General features: G+C 45.4%; 1 protein-coding gene across 7 annotated transcripts in view; it reads right to left on the bottom strand.

Annotated features, from left to right (window-relative positions):
• The window catches only part of MYO5B (myosin VB), a 291350-nt gene that overhangs the window by 119173 nt on the left and 151457 nt on the right, over positions 1 to 20720 (bottom strand). For all 7 annotated transcript variants that reach the window (XM_083465667.1, XM_083465669.1, XM_083465672.1 and 4 more), the window contains exons 6-10: positions 19521 to 19664; positions 18149 to 18230; positions 9950 to 10057; positions 8565 to 8674; positions 4556 to 4821 (exon numbers count right to left, since the gene is read on the bottom strand). In XM_083465667.1, coding sequence (XP_083321793.1) covers positions 4556 to 4821; positions 8565 to 8674; positions 9950 to 10057; positions 18149 to 18230; positions 19521 to 19664 — 710 coding nt within the window. The remainder of the gene's footprint in view (positions 1 to 4555; positions 4822 to 8564; positions 8675 to 9949; positions 10058 to 18148; positions 18231 to 19520; positions 19665 to 20720) is intronic.

The raw sequence follows: 20720 nt of genomic DNA, 5'->3' as shown, positions 1-20720 counted from the left end.
CTTGGTTCAAAAGGGGTCCGGGGAGAGAGCGGAAGGCGCGCGCGCCTTCCCCTCTGTCCCCGGAGATTGCAGGGCTGGCAACGGGGAGAAGCGATCTTCTCCCCGCCGCCCCTTGCTTCAAAAGAGGTCCGGGGACAGCGGGGAAGACGCGCTGTGCTTCCCCCGGAGCTTGCGGGGCAAGCTTCGTTTTGCGAAGCAAGCCCATAGGGAAATGCGTCTTGCGAAGCGGCTAAGAAAACGAAAAACTCCTTCATCTAGCGAGTTTTTCGTTTTCCGAGGCGTTCGTCTTGCGGGGTACCACTGTACAAAAATGTGTGAATAAAACGAACTCGCTTGTGCAAACTTCCTGCCCCATCTCTCTTCACCACCAGGGTCCCCTTCCAGATTGGGCCCACTATTCACCACAACACCACGACCATTCACACAATAGTTAACTGGGGGCATCTGACTGGCCACTCTGAGAACAGCATGCTGAAATACACGGGACTTTGGCTCTTATGCCCTTATGAATTCATACATGACACACAAAACACCAGAGACTGGCTCAAGAGTACTTGTTAACACAATGTATGAAAACACCCTAAGGCTGGAAACATTGTGGAGTTTTTAAAAGTAAGCTAGAGAGATGGTATTATAAAGCCTAAGCTACTAATTCCCCTTTTCTTCTTCTTTGTTGTCTTCTTTCTCAACAGAAACCCAAAGCACAGACATGCCAATTTTTTAAAAAATTTATAATGTATCCAGTCATAGATATAGCTCATCTTCTTCCAGATAAAAACAAAACCATGTACACGGGGGTTTATCCAATTTCATTCTCACAGCTACTAGGGCTAGGCTGAGAAAAGATTGACTGGGCCCAACGTCAGCCAAGGAGTTCCAAGACTGAGCAGGGATTTGAACCCAGATCTCCACAACACTAACAGCTATAGCACACCAACCTTCTGCAAAACAGAATTCTTTTCTTTTTATTTCTGAAAAATCAGAAGCTGCAATTATACACTCCCCAGGGAACCAAAACATTCTGCAGGATGAGTACTGGGCTAAGTCTGAAGGAAGCATTGCTTATCATGAAAAATGTAAAGCCACAGAGATTTCAAATTGAAGATGAAAACAAAATCTTAAAAACATGTACAATTTGCCAAAATGTTTTAGCTTTTAGGCGTGTTGGGCATTTTTGCATCCTGCAAACACCTAGTAAGTTTAATAAGACACCGGCGGTTTCGCTGGAAAGCCATAACCAAAGGATCAGCCTGCCCACAAAGATTTGAAAAGATCCAACTGTCCGCAGTGTATGTTTCTCTATGCAGAAGATATGCTTAACTTTTGTCTTCCAAGCCCATTAGAAGCATTAAGAACATTAATAATTTACTTGCCTGGGGCTTGAGGGTTATAACTTCTGGTTTCAAAGCTGGGAAAACGGCCATGGAAAACTCAAGTAATTTAGTTCAAGACTTCTGCTTAACTCACCAGGCCACTTGACTTCCAGGGCACATGGTTATCTAATTAGAACTATGTGTGGGCAACCTGTATCTTCTCAAGTTGCATGATGCCTTCAGGAACCTTCTGCAGGGCAGACTGAACAAGTTCTAAAGCTATGAAAACCACAGAGAAAGTCTGAAATGCACAATCCAGGGATACCCTACTCTTAAAAAATAATAATAGAGGCTTCAAGTGAAAATCACCTTCCATCATATTTTACAATTTGTCAAGTTTTCTCACGATCTTTGATTAAGTGACTCCAGATTTTTAGCTGTTGGGAGGCAGTTCTAGGCCTGACTAAAATGTGTCAAATATGGCTGAACATGAATTAAAACTCTCTCGCCAGGAGAATTCCACAAGCATTTCCATTTGGAACCTTAGCTTTGGACATGATGATGTATGATCCCTTGCCATATCCCCAAGATACATTTCAGTATATAACAAATTGAGGTGGGTAAATATTCAATGCATGTACCAGGCCATGGCTGCATGCTGTTTGTGTTAATTTGATGAAAGGCATGCAAATAAAGCATGCATACTGATGACAACGGTGCAGCCCATGATAAATTTTCACCATGGCCCATTGTGCTCAGCTTACTGTCCCTTTCCTCCTGCCATAAGAACACAAGCCCTGTTGTTTCAGGAAGCTTTTAATGTTTGCTGCTGTATTACCTTTCTCGCCCTGACCTAGCCACTGTGATTCATGCAATGGTCACCTCCAGGCTTGATTATTGTAACTCACTCTACGTGGGGCTGCCCTTGAGACTGACCCAGAAACTCCAGTAGGTGCAGAATGCTGCGGTGAGACTCCTTACGGGGTCCTCACCGTGGGATCACATTCACCCAGTGCTATACCAGCTGCACTGGCTCCCGGCGGAGTACAGGGTCAGGTTTAAGGTGCTGGTTTTAACCTTTAAAGCCCTACACAGCCTAGGACCCTCGTACCCACGGGACCGCCTCTCCTGGTACGTCCCACGGAGGACCTTACGGTCTTCAAACAAAAACATCTTGGAGATCCCGGGCCACAGGGAGGTTCGGCTGGCCTCAACCAGAGCCAGGGCTTTTTTGGCCGTGGCCCCGATCTGGTGGAACGCTCTGTCACAAGAGACTAGGGCCCTGCGGGACTTGACATCTTTCCGCAGGGCCTGCAAGACAGAGCTGTTCCACCAGGCCTTTGGCCAAGGCACAGTCTGACCCCCTCTCTCCTTCTGTAATCCTCATGGAACTCTAGCCCAATGGTTGCCATTAATTTGATTCTGAATTGATTTTAGAATGTATTTCAATTAATTGACTGTTATTTTATATAAACTGTGCTATTTTTACTGTTGTTAGCCAGGCTTTGGCTAGGGAGAGTGGGATATAAATAAAAATTTATTATTTTTATACTTTTATGTTGTTGTTGTTGGAAGCTGGCTGGGGCAACCCAGTCGGATGGGTGGTGTATGATAAATAGATTATTATTATAAGAAGAGCCGAAGACCCATCTAGTCCACCTTTCCTGTTCTCACAGTGGCCAACTAGGTTATTCTGGAGAGTCCAGCGGGACGCAACTGGGCTCCACTGCTTCGTTTCTGCGATTTGTGTCTATGCGGAACGTATCATTAGAGAAGAGGTGCAACAACGAGAGACGACAGCAGCTAATTCTCACCAGCATCCCTAGCAGATAAAGCTCTTTTGCTGAAGAGATCATATTCCTGACGTTTGCTGGCAAAGCTCATTGCACCGAAGCGTCTCTTTGATCAATTAAACGATGCCACTTAGCCCAGTTTTTCTTTTTTTAGGGCAGTGATTCCCAAACCCCTTCTCTGACAAATAGGCATAAGCACCAGATGGTGGGTGAAGAAAATGAATTTCACACTAATAGACACCCCCTTGCCTAACTTAATCTTTCATGGGTATTAGCCTTCAATTCAGATTCCTGTTCTCAGCTCAGATGTCTCTGACTGGCAAGCTTTTTTTTTTCCTTTTTGCATTGGTCTTATGCCTCTCTCTTTTTTTCCTGTGTCGCTAATAGCTTTTGGCTTGTCAAACCTCCATCCTTGGCAGGGGAAACTCTCTCTGAAATCAAGAGAACTTGTACGGATTTATTAGGTTACTTTAAAAAAATCCTTCAATTTTCACACCTCTCATTGATCAAGAAATTGGAGCACCTCCTCTGTGACAAAAGGATAAAGAAGTTGGGTTGTTTTTTGTTTTAGGAAAATAGTGATGATGGGAGATGGTCCATGGAGACAAAGTGGATATGATTATGAATGATGTGGAGAGAGAAATATTTTCTTTCTGCACTCATAAAACCAGGACTTGGGGTCACCCAAACAAGTATGATTGACAACAGAGGCAAGTCAGACAAAAGGAAGCACTTATTCACACCACGATTAACTTATGGAACTCACTGCCACAGTATGTGGTACTGAACGCTAGCTTAGTTGTTTTTTTAAAGGATACAATTGGAACCTCCATTAATCAATACATGACTAACACTGTTGGAAACAGAGGGCTGTACTACCTCACAGGACCGTTGTAAGGTAAAGGTAAAGGGACCCCTGACCATTAGGTCCAGTCGTGGCCGACTCTGGGGTTGCGGCGCTCATCTCGCTTTATTGGCCAAGGGAGCCAGCATACAGCTTCTGGGTCATGTTGCCAGAATGACTAAGCCACTTCTGGTGAACCAGAGCAGCGCATGGAAACGCCGTTTACCTTCCCACTGGAGTGGTACCTATTTATCTACTTGCACTTTGATGTGCTTCCGAACTACTAAGTTGGCAGGAGCTGGGACTGAGCAACGGGAGCTCACCCCGTCGCGGGGATTCGAACCGCCGACCTTCTGATCAGCAAGCCCTAGGCTCTGTGGTTTAACCCACAGCACCACCCGCGTCCCTTTGCATTTGAGTAACCCTCCTTAAAAGTGCTATATAAATTCTGCCAAGTATTACTGTTATGTTTTCCTGCATGGATAAGCAAACAGCCGCCCCATCAGCACAGACGGATCTAACCATTTTGCAAATTGCAATGCAAACCATCTCAAGCGTCCAGCGGAAACCTTGTCCTGGCAAATGAAAACAAGCTTTCTGCCTACCCGTAAATGTCCAGCACCCCGATAAACGAATGCTGCTTGACCGTGGTGTGCAGGGCCTTGTTGATGTGCTGCACAATCCAGTTGAACAGCTGGGCATAAATGTGCTTGGCCAGCGCATTCCTGGCGTTCACAACCTGCTGGACAGACATGTTCTTGATATAGGTCTCCGAAGTGGTGACCAGCTTCCGATGGCAGAGCCAGTGCTCCATTTGGCTGTGCTCTACTCCCAGCAATCTGCAAAAATTATGCAGGTGTTCATCCTGTTTCTAGGATATAAAGAAAGACATCCAATTCAGCAAAGCATGCGATGGGGGACACGGACAAGAGCCCACCCGCCCCTCTGGTTAACGGGGGAAAGGAAGCGAGGGATGGAGGCTTCCGTTCTGAGAGCTGAAGCTCGCTTTGAGTGATGAAGCTTGTTTACAGAATTGCGCTCCCAGTTTCATTTATTCCAAATGAAGCAATGTCCAAATTCAGCTCATAAGGTCATCAAGGCTCTTAACAACCTCAACAAGTCTCAGATTTGCCATATGCTGCTATTTTACCCCTGATTTCCCACCTCCTTTTGGTGCAGTAATAAAGCTGCTGGTACATTTGCAAAGCTAAGCAGGGTCCGGTATGGCTTCCAATTGGATGGGGGACCATGTGTTGAGATTCTTGCCTTGAGGGGGTTGGGCTAGATGACACTCGGGATCCCGTCCAACTCAACAGTTCTATGATTCTATGTAGACCAGTGGTGGGCCAAAGGTGGGTTGGGATCTACTAGAGAACCTCTGGGTAGATTAGCAAAGTATCTTACATCCAAATACAGTCATACCTCGGGTTACAGCTGCTTCAGGTTGTGTTTTTTTGGGTTATGGACTGCCGGAACCCGGAAGTACTGGAATGGGTTACTTCCAGGTTTCGGCAGTCACACTTGTGCAGAAGTGCTAAATCGTGCTTTGCACATGCGCAGAAGCGCCAAATCGCAACCCACGAGTGCGCAGATGCGCCGCTGCGGGTTGCGAACACACATCCCGCACAGATCACATTAGAAACCCGAGCGTCCAATGTATTTAAGAACAGGACCTCTCCACACCCTGCGGCCAGTTAGATAACAGAAACGAAGAACGTTTACTATGGTGCCCTCCTTTCAACAGTGTTTGCTTTTCATGCCTCTTCCATCACCACTTCCTTTGGAAAACTTGCCACATACTTCTATTTTGGAAAATGAGGAGGAAAAGCAGCAGGAGGAGAGTTACCGTATTTTTGGCTCTATAGCGCGCACTCTTCCCCTCCAAAAATTACGGGGAAATGTGTGTGCGTCCTACGGAGCGAATGCAGGCTCCTTGGCTTCAGCGATAGCAACGCGAAGCCTCTGAAGCGCAGAGGGAGCGCTCCCTCCTCGCTCCGGAGGCTTCGCGTTGCTTTCGCTGAAGCCTGGAGAGCGAGAGGGGTCGGTGCGCACCGACCCCTCTCACTCTCCAGGCCTCTGGGATAGCCGCCTGAAGCCTTTGGAGTGCAGCACGAGTTCCCGCTGTGCTCAGCAGGCTTCAGGTTCCTTTCACTGAAGCCAGGAGAGTCTTGCTCTCCCAGCTTCAGAAAAAGGAACCCAAAGCCTCATTAGCGCAGTGGGAATGACGCAGGTGGAAACAGAGCGAAAAATACGGTACTTTCCATTGCTTATTCCCAGAGCAAGCATAGCTTTAAACACCCCCTGCTTTACAATGGCATGCACCTACAACTAGGATCAAGGTCAATTTGAGCCGCACACTTATTTAACCCTGAGAAACTGCATGTTAGTAAAAAAATTGGGCAGCCAGCAATTTTAAAACAGGGACCATGCCTTGAACTGAGCAAGGGCTGAAGGGTCAGGAATGTGGGTCTGTGCCACATGCCTCAAGGCAATACCTCCTAACCTGACTGTGAACTGAGGCACCACTCAAGTTTTTGCCATGTGCTCCTTGGCAATTGACTGCCATACCCAAGCCAGAACAGAGACAAATAGCCCATTGGGACTGTTGCTCCCCTGTAAGAAGTTGTGAGTGGAAGGCCACACAAAGCCAATCTCTTCTCTACACAATCACATTCTGTTACACCAGGTTGCCTCATCACTAATTAAACGAGTTAACAGACGGATCTAGCGTCACAGAGCTGCACTTACATTTTAATTAAATAACACCAATGATATTAAGGGAAGACAACGCTACAAGAGAAGATTTGTTTATGTACCCAATTGATCAAAGCCCTGAAATTAAAACAGCCCATCTCTTGGGTAACAGCGACACTGCAAAAGCACATTTTGATATTTTAATTAAAGCAGAAAACTTCCCTGAAACAGGACATGACAATGGCCACAGATTTCACAGAGCGCTACTATCGCGTTTATATTATTGTATTCGTACTGCCTTGAATAAGAAGCATGTAAGAGAAGAAAGGGGAACTGCTAGTCCACCTTTTTTTTTAGATGTGTTACTCATGAGCTTGTGTTTTCTTCAGGCATTTTGATTTGGGAGGTACAGATGCTGCTCTAAGGACCAGCACACTCTGAATACTTTCCTCATGCTTAACCTACATGTTTCCTTCTTTCCCTTTTCCTTTCTCCTTCTGTGATGGGACTCCTATTTGGGGACTTCCCTGACTTTTTTCTGGCCCAGGTAGGACCAGAATGGATAGTTGGCCTTGGTGAAGATTTGACGTTTTCATCCCCCAAAAAGTTTTGATTTGAGTTTCTATTGAAATGAGGCTGCATTTTAATGTTGTATTTTAATGTTGTTTTTAAGTTGTATCTTAATCAATTGTTTTATAACTGGTGTTAACCGCCCTGAGCTTGGTCTTCGCTGGGGGGGGTATAAATAAAATTTATTATTATTATTATTATTATTATTATTATTATTATTATTATTATTATTATTATTCGAGTTCGGTTCTCTAACTGCACAGCTAAAATTAGCTGCTCCCCAGACTTATAGAATACCAGCACTGCTGGGATTACATCATTACATCATCATCATTACATCATTACATCAGCAAGTATACTATTCAGCAACATGGCCCAGGGAATAATCTGGCCCAGAGAATGGACTGAGAGCATAGAATCATAGAGTTGGAAGGGACCCTGAGGGTCATCTAGTCCAACCCCCTGCAACGCAGAAATATTTTGCCCAGCGGGGGCAGGGGCTTGAACCCATGACCCCGGGATTAAGAGTCACATGCTCTACCGACTGAGCTATCCCACAAGCTTAGGCAAGTGGGAGAGCTGTAGCACAATACCGAAAGAGCCCTAAACCACCGTATTTTTCGCTTTATAAGACGGCCAGACCATAAGACGCACCTAGTTTTTGGAGGAGGAAAACAAGAAAAAAAATATTCTGAATCTCAGAAGCCAGAACAGCAAGAGGGATCACTGTGCAGTGAAAGCAGCAATCCCTCTTGCTGTTCTGGCTTCTGGGATAGCTGCGCAGCCTGCATTCGCTCCATAAGACGCACACACATTTCCCCTTACTTTTTAGGAGGGAAAAGTGAGTCTTATAGAGCAAAAAATACGGTATTTTATCAAGAATTTGGGGACAAAACAAATGGCACAAATGGCCTCTTCCATGTTTACCGTATTCCTGATTGTTTTAAACTGTTTTTAATACAGTGGTACCTCGGGATGCGAACGGGATCCGTTCCGGAGCCCCGTTCGCATCCCAAACGGAACTCAAGACGCGACGGCGCGTCTGCACATGCGCGGGTTGTGTTTCGCCGCTTCCGTGCATGATGTCATTTTGAGTGTCTGCACATGCGCAAGCGGCAAAACCCGGAAGTAACGCGCTCCATTACTTCCGGGTTGCCGCGGAGCGCAACTCGAACGCGCTCAACCTGAAGCACATTCAACTTGAGGTATGACTGTATTGTGTTCTAATTGTTGTGACATGTCCTGGGGCCTCAGGGTGAAGGACAGGTAATTAATTAATTAATTGTTACCATTATTATTATTATTATTATTATTATTATTATAACAGCAGCAACAACACAGAGAACTTACTGAAATACTGGAGGATTCTCCATCACGTTCTGGTTGAAGGTCCACATTTCCTAAGTGCAGGATAGCGGCGAGTATTTTAAAAATGGCCAACTGATGGGAATCCTTCACTCCTGAAAGAAACAACCAATATCCAGTTTTCACAGAGGGAATGTGCCTGGAGAATTGCTTTCACGTGGCTGCAGGAGATCTATAGGGTTTGATTCTTCTTCCTTCCCTAAGAACCTCAGCCTTAAAATAACAGCAGTAACAACATCCCTATTTCCAGCCCTCCTGGTTCCAAGCATATGCATGAATGTGTGGGCAATGCCTGTTTGAATCTCAAGTCAGAGAAGGGCCTGAATTAATTTTTGGTACCTTGGGAGTAATATAGCACCACCCACTATGCAAAGCAAAACAAGACTTATACAAAATAAGAAAAAATATGATATCCTGCCCAGTTGGCATAATCTATACAGGGGACAGAAACCAATTCAATGGTGCAAAATTTGGAATAACAGGTGCAAAATTGCTGTTGGACAGCAACTCCCATCATCCATCGCTAGCAGCACCAGTGGTCAGGGATGATGGGAACTGTAGTCCAATAAGAGCTGGGGAACCAAGTTTGCGAAACACTCATAGGCAACCACTATTGTGCTAGATCAGGCATAGGCAAACTTGGCCCTCCAGATGTTATGGGACTACAACTCCCATCATCCCTAGCTAACAGGAACAGTGGTCAGGGATGATGGGAACTGTAGTCTCAAAACATCTGGATGGCCGATTTTGCCTATGCCTGGACTAGATGGACAGACACTCGGATTCAGCACAAACCAAAACGGATTTTAATGGGTTGATTACTCAGCACAAATATGTGTATGAGTAAATAATTTTTTGAAGAAAAAGCATATATAATATTTTTAACCAATACCTGCACATATTCCAGGAAGCACCATCTTAGAAGCATTTCCTATGTTGCAGGAAACTAGGGTGGTGGTGCAAATACCTCTTCTCAGCCATAGATTTTTGCGAACGCTTTTATTAAAATGAATTAACAAACTTGCGGTCTGATTAAAAATCTTTGGAGTGAATCATCTACTAATTTAACCAATTCATTGACTAGCATGGCAACATCAATTGCCATGTCGAGGAAAGCACGAATAGCTATATGCCTGCAAAGCATTATTCAAATTAAATAGGTAGACAAGCAAGGAAAAGCTGACTAGGTGTGTGTGTTGGGTGTGTTGCAGTTGCATGCACGTACACACCCACACCCAAATGCCTTCAAGGGTCATGAGATCACACTAAAGCTCCTAAGGGGTTATGCAGCGCCTTCTGCAAAAGACAGCCATATCATCCAAATGTTCCACTGGGAAACCATCCAAGTCATCTTTTAAACAATCCCTTACCAAGCAGAGTGAAGGCATGTCTGGTTTTCTCAAAGTCGTCTGCGTCATCCACTCCTTCGATGGATGTGTCTCCTCCCAAAGAGGTGTACAAAAAGTTTTCGGCGGACACTGGGGGGAAAGAAACAGAGAATGTCGGTTTGTAAAAGCGAAACACTGCCAAACTTCAGCTCCAGCAGTGGCCAGCGATGATGGGAATGGCAGTTCAGTAACATCTGGATGGACAAAGGTACTTGTAATGCAGGCTTTCTCAGCCTGCGGGTCCCCGGATGTTGTTGGATTACAACTCCCATCACCCCTAGCTAGCAAGACCAGAGCTCAGGGATGATGGGAGTTGTAGTCCAACAACATCTGGGGACCCACAGGTCGAGAACTGCTGTAATCTAATGCGTTGACTTGGAACTCCAGATCACTTTTCGCATCATGACTGCCAGAGCAGATACACTGGCTTCGTGGCAGCAGTCTCACGGCCACTTACTGGGGCAGGTGTGGTGTGGGTACGTCAGCAGGAATAATAATAATAATAATAATAATAATAATAATAATAATAATAATAATAAATTTACCCCAGCCACTCTGGGCGGCTTCCAACACAATATTAAAATACAATAATCTATTAAACATTAAAAGCTTCCCTAAACAGGGCTGCCTTCAGATGTCTTCTAAAAGACCAGTAGTTGTCTTCCTCTTTGACATCTGGTGGGAGGGTGTTCCACAGGGCGGGTGCCACCACCGAGAAGGCCCTCTGCCTGATTCCGTGTAACTTGGCTTCTTGCAGCGAGGGAACCGCCAGAAGGCCCTCGACGCTGGACCTCAGCATCCAGGCAGAACGATGGAGGTGGAGACGTTCCTTCAGGTATTCTGGACCAAGGCCGTTTAGGGCTTTCAGGGTCAACACCAACACTTCGAATTGTGCTCGGAAACGTACTGGGAGCCAGTGTAGGTCTTTCAAGACCGGTGTTATGTGGAACGCTCTATTGGCTCTCCGCACTGCCTCCTCACTTCTTCCTGGTAAGTGGCAGCAACACTGCTGCTGAGAAGCTAGCATTGCCCCATAATGACTTAAGGAGAGCCTTGCAGGAGAAGCCCAATGGCCCATCTATTTTCAGCATCCTATTCTCAACCAGATGCCAGTGGAAAGCCTGCAAACAGGATTCAAGCACAAGAGCACTCTCGCCTCCTGTGGTTTCCAGAAACTGGCACAAGTCGCCCACGGGTGAGACAAATCGGTCTCAAGGTATACCATTGTTGTTGTTGTTTAGCCGTTTAGTCGTGTCCGACTCTTCGTGACCCCATGGACCAGAGCACACCAGGCACTCCTGTCTCCCACTGCCTCCCGCAGTTTGGTCAAACTCATGTTAGTAGCTTTGAGAACATTGTCCAACCATCTCGTCCTCTGTCGTCCCCTTCTCCTTGGGCCCTCCATCTTTCCCAACATCAGGGTCTTTTCCAGGGAGTCTTCTCTTCTCATGAGGTGGCCAAAGTATTGGAGCCTCAGCTTCACGATCTGTCCTTCCAGTGAGCACTCAGGGCTGATTTCCTTAAGAACGGATACGTTTGATCTTCTTGCAGTCCATGGGACTCTCAAGAGTCTCCTCCAGCACCATAATTCAAAAGCATCAATTCTTTGGCAATCAGCCTTCTTTATGGTCCAGCTCTCACTTCCATACATCACTACTGGGAAAACCATAGCTTTTACTATAGGGACCTTTGTTGGCAAGGTGATGTCTCTGCTTTTTAAGATGCTGTCTAGGTTTGTCATTGCTTTTCTCCCTAGACAGCATCTTAAACCAGCTGGCATCTCAGACCAGGTGAGAGCTCTACCTGGTTTATCTTCATGGGCAAGTCAATACTTCATTCAAGCGGTACTGACTTCCTCTTAGTGTTGCCAGCATCTGAGAGAGGCTGTCCTTTAGAGTTTCAAGCACTGTGGTGCCCTACCGCCTCTTGAGGCAACACAGTCCAGAGTGGTCTGGAGGATTTCAAAACGGCACCTGAAGTGCGGTTTTCATCTTCAGTAACATTTACTCCAAATGGAGTGCAGCAATTTGCCATTTCCCATGACATGCTGATGGGGCTGTTCTGACCTGCCCCGTGGCTTCAAAACGAGTCAAGCTGAAATAACAGAAACATGCACACATCTTGCACTGGAGAACAAAAAGATTTCTAAGTTGGAAATTAAAAAAATAAACCCACAGTTTGTTTTTCGACTGCTGGCATATGGGCGTAAACCTTGGCTGCACTGCTTAAAATGTATATTTTCTACCTGATTATACACTAAAAAAACTTTTTTGTTTATGATTAGCTCAGTGGTTCTGCCTGATTAAGTGTGCTTCCAGTGAACTCCTCCTGAGGACAGCGAGCAAAGTCCTTTTCTTTCTAGCTTTCCGTTTTATCTCCCTCTAATCAAAACGGCATAGCTTTATTTGAAACTTTCACAGGGATTTAAACATCCATTTCAATATATGTTTCATGATGACTTGTGGGCCAAGTAGGGAGCCCTCAAGGGAAGAAGGAGGACTGCCAGAAAAAGCAGTGTTGTGTTTTTGTGAGTCCAGTGAAGGAAGGCATTTTAGCGCTTGTATAATGACTTCCCACACCTGTGCAACCTATGGACCAGTTAACAAATGAATGCCAGTGGGTGGAATTCTCAAGGATGGGTGAAAGGACGCAATGGAAAAGCATGTCATTTGAGGTAAGGTAGGGTGAGGGGAAAATATTCCTACTTACAGACTGCCCTTTTACCCTTTACCTTCACCATGGTGGGTCACAAGAATGTAAAAACAAAAGCAAACGACCAATAAATAAAACCACAGCTTATATTATCATTTATTTATTTAATAACTGCCTTCTTCGTTGGTCTCAAGACAATTTACATACAAACAACTAAAACAGTACAAAAACCCATCAATTAATGATAGGTTTTCACACAATACAGAAAAGGCACAGGCCTTTTAACCCAGCAGGAAAAGCTTACCAACAAACAAAAATATATTAAGCTGTTTCCAGAAAACCATAAAATAAAACCACAAAAACAACCAAAGGCAAAGCAACAAATAGGGGACAGAAAGACACTCAACCAACCAACCAACGGCCTGGATAAAAGACTGTGTGGTGTTTTAATATGAGACGGATTACTCACACATGCAAGTCACACTCAATGTCTCAACCATCAAGAGACAGGCATGCTTGTGCCAGCTTGCCATAAATACTATGTCTCCAGTGGGGGAGCCATGTCAGGTCTACTCCAACAAACACAACAGAAAGTTTTATGGCACTTTCCACGAAAGCCTATCCTGATCTGTAGGTATCATACTATAGATAAAATTATAAGACGGTTGTCATGCTGCAGTTCACATGGCTACCAACAGGTGGCCACGGCAACTCCCACATGACAACAGACCGGCAGGCAGGCAGGCAAGCAAGCAAGCAGTGAGGGGCAGGGCAGCCAGCCCAGATGAGCTGTTTCAAGTAGAGTGGGAGGTGTGCAAACTGCTCTCTGAAGCGCCTCCCTCCCTCCATTAAACATAGCTTGCCAATAAAGGAAAGCCAATAAAATATTAGATCACAGTCACTTTGTTTTCACGAGACTGTGTCTATTTGTGTGTTATGCACACACACGGAGTACATTGCCTATACAGTGGACGCTCGCGTTGCGAACGTGATCTGTGCGGGAAGCACGTTTGCAACCCGCAGCGTTCACAACCCGCAGCGGCACTTCCGTGCACGCCGCAATTCGACGCTTCTGCACATGCGGAACCGCCGAAACCCGAAAGTAACTCGTTCTGGTACTTCTGGGTTCGGCGCAGTGCGCAACCTGAAATCGCACAACCCAAAGTGTCTGTAACTGGAGGCATGACTAAAAAACAAAAGGGGACCCGTTAAAATTCACAGATGTGCATTTTATAAAATTCATTGCAATTTATTCTCTGTGGCGATTTGCCATTCACTCCAAAGCATGTTCATACCAGCTACTTCCCCCCCATATTAATGTACAGTGGTACCTCGGGTTAAGTACTTAATTCATTCCGGAGGTCCGTACTTAACCTGAAACTGTTCTTAACCTGAAGCACCGCTTTAGCTAATGGGGCTTCCTGCTGCTGCCGCGCCACCGGAGCACGATTTCTGTTCTCATCCTGAAGCAAAGTTCTTAACCCGAGGTATTATTTCTGGGTTAGCAGAGTCTGTAACCTGAAGCGTATGAAACCTGAGGTACCAATGTACCTTTCCTCTCTTACACACTTGCTTCATATGCTCCATTCACATATCATTCTCTGTGCTACACACAGGCCCACGACTTTCTCTATTCATCCTTCCCTCATCCCTGTCTCTTCCCTGTTTCAGCCCCTCACAACATCCCTTCCTGCACACCACTTCCTTCTCCATTGGTGATGCTGCTCCCTCAACAGTTTTGGACCGAAAGGAAGGAAGATCCAACAAATGGTCTTGGGAATGTTTTATCGGAAGCGATTCATGAATGAAACAAATGACCTAGAAACAAGAGGAAGCCTTCTGTGCTTCCTGAAACAGCTGCTTTGTGGCAAGGTGGTGCCATCTTGGCAAAAGCAACCCTTCCTGGAAGGGAGAAGCCTTTGACAAGGTGATTCCTTCCTCCCAGTTCAATTAGCAACAAAAGAGGAACAGGATATTGGGTGGGTGGGGAGAGGGAGGCAGGTATGAGAGAGAGAATCGGTGGGAACTGCCTGCTTCCACATTCGTACAAGCAGTGTACTTTGCACTATGCTCAGGACATGAAACATTAAAACAGTTCATGAGCTAGCTTCAGAAAACTGGGAAGAAAGAAGAGGGAGTCAATTGCGCCCCCTTTTTCTGCAAGTCTTGGGAGTTCTCTTTCTTGTCACTCTGAGCCTTTGAAGGAAAAATAGAATGCAAGGAAGAAGAAGAAGAAGAAGAAGAAGAAGAAGAAGAAGGAGGAGGAGGAGGAGGAGGAGGAGGAGGAGGAGGAGGAGGAGGAGGAGGAGGAGGAGGAGGAATAAAATATATATTCTACTCTGCTTCAGGTCAATCTGCAAATTTTCACTGTTTTCCTTTCACTTATGGATGGTGTCTTGAATGTTTGTGAGTTACACACACACATTCACAAACATGCATGCAAAGAGAAAGCAGCTATATCTACATCTGTATCCAAGAATGAGTCCTTGGTTTGATTTCATCGCAATTTCAAGCACAGCCTTTGAATGTTCGGTCAAAGGCTCTTTCTTGCCCCTGGAACAGAAAACGTGCCATTCTGAAACAAATGCTAAAACACCCACCAAGAGAAAAAGCCCAGCTGGAGGCCATAGAAGCTCTCTCATCTCAAAAGCTTTAGAGGAGAAAGAGAAAACACAAATATTCCCCATCCAGTTAAATGCCATGAGGGGGAATAGCCTCCTCATGCTCTCAGCTTTCTGTGATTTCTCGGTTTTTCCACAAAGTGTTTCCCCTCCGGACACTGGAGTTGAGAGCCACTGTCTTAATAGAATAAAAGAGGCTTTCTTTGTGCAAGGGGGTCGTTTATATGTGCCTCTCCTATCCCACCCCTATCCTGTTCTAGATCTTAGGGGTTTTTTTGGGGGGGGGCTTTCATGTTGAGTTCAATCTTCATCTTCAAACAAAGACAAAAGGATCAGTACCATCTGTAACCTGCACACACAAACCAGTGGACTGGCAGAGGACAGGTCTTTTCCTCTTCCAGCAGCCCACTCACTTACTTGCCTGCACAGAATTCCTCACTGCCTATGGCTGCCAAGTGAGTTGTTGAAGGCTGCCATAAAGAGCCATGCTATGGCTGCAGCCCAAATGTACAGCGTCTACATTCCTCTTTCACCCTTGGAGGCAGGATGACCCTCAATACCAGATTCTGGAAATCACAAGTGGGGCGGGGTGGGGGAGCTCTGCAGGTCCTGCCTGCGAAGAGGCAGCATCTGGGTGTCCACTGTGAAAACAGATTGCTGGGCTAGATCAGCCTTTGGCCTGATCCCAGAGGACTCTTCATATGTTCAGAGGAAAAAGCCAAACTTGCAGGTGTTGTTAACTGCTGACTAAGGGACCGAGCACCCTACATGTTTTGAGCTGGACGCACTGCTCAGAGGCTGAATAAAACCAGTGGTATCTCTGGTTGCGAACAGGATCTGTTCAGGAGGCACATTCGCAACCTTAAAAGAATGCAACTCGCGTCTGTGCATGCGCAGGTCACGATTTGCCGCTTCTGCCCATGCGCGTGACGTCATTTGGCACGTCTGCTCATGCGCGAGTGGCGAAACCCGGAAGTAACCCGTTCCGTTACTTCCAGGTCGCTGTGGGACGCAACCTGAAAATGTGCAACCTGAAGCAAACGTAACATGAGATATGATTGTATGTATTTATTAAATTTATACCTTGTCCTTCCTCCCAAAGGAGCCCAGGCAAATGATAAAACAATAATGACATCTTAAGAGCAATCCTTATCAAGGCTCCTAGGGCTGGGGGTGGTGGCAAGGCAGGTGGAAAAAGCTATTGTCTGATGGCCATCACAAATCTGTTAATTATTCTACAGTGGTGCCTCGCAAGACGAAAATAATCCGTTCCGCGAGTCTCTTCGTCTAGCGGTTTTTTCATCTTGCGAAGAAACCCTATTAGTGGCTTAGCGCTATTAGCGGTTTAGCGGCTATTAAAGGCTTAGTGGCTTAGCAGCTAAAAGGCTATTAGCGGCTTAGCGGCTTAGAAAAAGAGGGGGGAAAGCGGGGAAAAATCGGAACACTCGCAAGACGTTTTTGTCTTGCGAAGCAAGCCCATAAGGAAATTCGTCTTGCGAAGCAGCTCAAAAACGGAAAACCCTTTCGTCTAGCGGGTTTTCCGTCTTGCGAGGCATTCGTCTTGTGGGGCACCACTGTATATGATTTATGTTGTGTTTGTGATGTTCTGTTAAGTTATTTTAATGTATTGTTTGTAAGGTGCTTTGTGATTTGCGTAATAAATCAAACGTAATAACGTAATAAATCAAATCTCATTATAGACAATAGTGCGAAAGAGCTCAACTGAAAAGACTTGTTGAAAGGGGAAGGTCTTCAGTACAGAGACAGAGACTGCCTAATATCGAAGGGGAGGGAATCCCAAAGGAAAGGTGCCACCACGCTAAAGGCCCGATTTCTGCATTGTGCAGAATGGACCTCCTGATAAGATGGCATCTGTAAGAAGCCCTCCTGCAGAGTTCAGTGATCAACTGAGTACCGTCTTTTTCGCTCCATAAGACGCACCTGACCACAAGACGCACCTAGTTTTTAGAGGGGGAATGCAGGAGGAAAAAATCTTTAAAGGGAGCACTGAGCAGAGCCTCCCGCCTGCATTCACTCCATAAGATGCACACACATTTCCCTTTACTTTTTAGGTGGGAAAAATGCATCTTATGGAGCGAAAAATACGGTATACAAGGGGTAAGACAATCTTTCAGGAACCCTGGTCCCAAACTGCATAAAGCTTTATATACCAAAACCAGCACCTTGAGCTCAGTCCAATAGACAATTAGCAGCCACTGCAATTTTGTCAACAGTGAGGCAATATGCAGTCCCTAAAAGGGGGATATTTGCAACCAGGTGGTAGTTGTCACAAATGAATGGATCTAGGGTGGCCCTTTTTCAGGACTGGTTGGATCACCACCTCTTTCAGGATGTCCAAAACAACTCTCTCCCTGGATCCACTCAGTCATACCCAAACAGCAAGCTTTAATAAGCGAAGAGGTGCAAGGAACACACATTGCTTGCATCAACTGAAACTGCATCAACCCAAGCAGACACTGAACTGCACTGCTCACTAGAATCTGCAGTAAGTTTTGATGCCACATGGAGATTGCTACAAAGGCAAGTGACATCATTCACAGAGGGTGTCCAAAATGTCTAAAATGCCATTCCTTGGAGTAGATGTTAACAGACACCGGACAATACAGAGAAACTCTGCTAGACGGCTATTTGAGGATGCGATGGAGGCAGAGGACTGGACAATTTATTGCATCTGTAGAACTAAATGGGCCAACACAGAGACCCAGTCTGCCAGGATTTGCATAGCCCCACCCCTTTTTTTTTGCACATAGTCCTACCCTGGGTTCCATTTCTTGGCTGCAAAATCCAGGAACTGATTAGATGGAATTTCAGATCAAGTATTTCATAGTGCAAAGAATAAGCAAACACATGATAAGGGGGACCGAACACTCAAGGATAATATACTCACTTAGGGAGAGTTCTTTAAATTCTGGAAGACTGGCAGAGGCACATAGCTGATAGAAGATGTGATAATTTCTCTCATCATCTGCCTGAGGAGTAAGACAGATTTCGTTTCAGAGATAAGAGCTTGCATTAAGCATAACCTGGAACACCCTCTTTCCCCCTCCTCCAGACATATCCATGCCACAGATTCCACACACATCCACAGATGCCAGTTAAGGATTTGTATTGCTTTATTTACATGACTGCTGACAGTTTACGGATTATAAATAACTCAGCTTGTTCAAGTTTGGGTTCTTGATAACATCTGGTGGTGGACCTGCTCAAGTCCTAGCAATGAATAATGTCTTTACTTCTCTAAGGAGTTTAGGGGGGAAGAACTTTTACTTCTTAATAATGCTAATGCACATTTAAAATGTGAACTGCAGTGCTTTCAAATGTGTCTGAGAGCAGATTCAAAATTGCTGCTTCTGGTATAGCCTCTTTTAAGCCTTATAGGACTGTAGTGTGTTAGAACAGCTGGGGAGATTTTATTCTAAGAGCTTTTTTTCTACTTCCACAAACCTTGAGGTTACCTCTTGTGCATGGATGGTGCTGTTTCGGCTACTTAAGAATCCGCTATTGGGGGAAAATATATTCTCTGTCCTTAGTTGCTCATATGTACGGATGTCTCTCTTTATCTGACCCTCCGTAATTATACCTGAAGGAAAGTCTCCACCCCCATCGTTCTGCCCGGTGCCACTACCAAGAAGGCCCTCTGCCTAGTTCCCTGTAATATCACTTCTCGCAGTGAGGGAACCACCAGAAGGCCCTCGGAGCTGGACAACTGAAGGGACATTTGGACCACTAAACTTCCACTAAATATATATATTCCACCTTTCCCCCCAAGTTGGCATATATAGTTGTTCTCCTCCTCCCTGTTTTATCCTCACAACAATCTTGCAAGGTGGGTTAGGCTGAGAGTGAGTGACTGGCTCAAGGCCACCCAGTGAAATTCATGGCCAAGTGGGAATCTGAAGTCTGATCTTCCCAGGGCCTAGTCTGGCACTCTAACCACTGCCTCACATAGAGCAGAACTGCACTTGACACAGCAGTCCAGAACTACATCTCCCCTGCAGAGATAGGCATAGAAAATGCAGGATCAAATGAAGCAATTACACAGTAAACAGCCCTCGTTAGTTAGGCTAAGAGAAACACTGTGGGGCATGGCCAGGGTGTGGGGGGAGAAAAGCAGAGACAAGTTGGACAGCTCATAATGTCTGAAGAGAGCTATAGGTATCACCCACCACTGGGCAGTGGGTGGGTGTCAATGCACGACTGCTGTTTCATGTTGCTCAGACCCACAGGAAAATATTGTCCAAAATGAGAATCAAACTAACCTGGAACACAACTCTCGATTTCTCCAGTAGGTATGTCCTCATGTTGGCGCCGATGATATGGTATCTTTTGTCAAAGCCAATCTGAATGTATTTCCCAAAGCGACTGCTATTGTCATTTCGAGTTGTTTTCGCATTGCCGATCGCCTTTATGCAACAGAATAAAGTATTAGGGGAAGAAAGATCCTTTTTGCAAGAACGTACATCCTCTCTTAAGTAAACACAAGAAACTTGCAGTTGCCTATAAATAAACAAACATGGTTACATTAAAAGGAAGAGAGATAAAGGCAGACAGAGATGGCAAAACGTCTTGGATGTTAAGTTGTGCGCTCTTCAACATGACTACAGCACTATCCTACAGTTTCAGGTCTGAAAAATGGGAGCAAGAGCGATCTATTTTACAGGACTGCTTTTGAGAGCAACCAATGCATACTGCAACGCCCTTTTAAAGAGTTATGGGGTTCCAGGTGAGAGTTTATTCTGGAATTGCTCATGAACAAGAAGTACTGATTCCAGATTTGAAACTGCAGAGTACACACAATGCTGTTGTCATCATAATGAGCAGGTTGCCTTTCGCCATTAAATGTGTGTCTCCCCTCACTATGAAAATCCAATAAGTAAAAAATAACAGCCTGTATCACAACATCCTTGCTTATTTCCCTTCCTCACCTGAACACAACCCAGGCACTTGGCTCTCAGCAGCACAAACCATATGTGAGGGCTTGTTCCCACCAATTCCCACACGTGGAAGGCATGTTTGATTTCCAACTACCTGGGCTAGAAGAAGTTGCTTGCTCAAAATCTCCGCACCAGCTTTTTCCGCTTTAAAAATAAAATTTATGTAGAGGTCTTGTGCAAGACCTGTACACATGCACAGAACAGAAGAGAGCAGGGAGGAGAGATTGAGGAAAGTAATCACACACACACAGGTTAAGTACTTAATTCGTTCCGGAGGTCCATTCTTAACCTGAAACTGTTCTTAACCTGAAGCACCACTTTAGCTAATGGGGCCTCCTGCTGCCACCGTGCTGCTGGAGCATGATTTCTGTTCTCATCCTGAAGCAATGTTCTTAACCTGAAGCACTATTTCTGGGTTAGCGGAGTCTGTAACCTGAAGTGTATGTAACCTGAAGTGTATGTAACCCGAGGTACCACTGTACATTCTGTCAAGCTCTGCCCACCGGATTGCAAGTGGCAGAAGAA

Source organism: Podarcis liolepis (assembly GCF_965112155.1).
Source record: "Podarcis liolepis genome assembly, chromosome: 11".
NCBI lineage: Eukaryota > Metazoa > Chordata > Lepidosauria > Squamata > Lacertidae > Podarcis > Podarcis liolepis.
The sequence above is the reverse complement of the archived record's forward strand: the minus strand, read 5'-3'. Positions and strand labels throughout refer to the sequence as shown.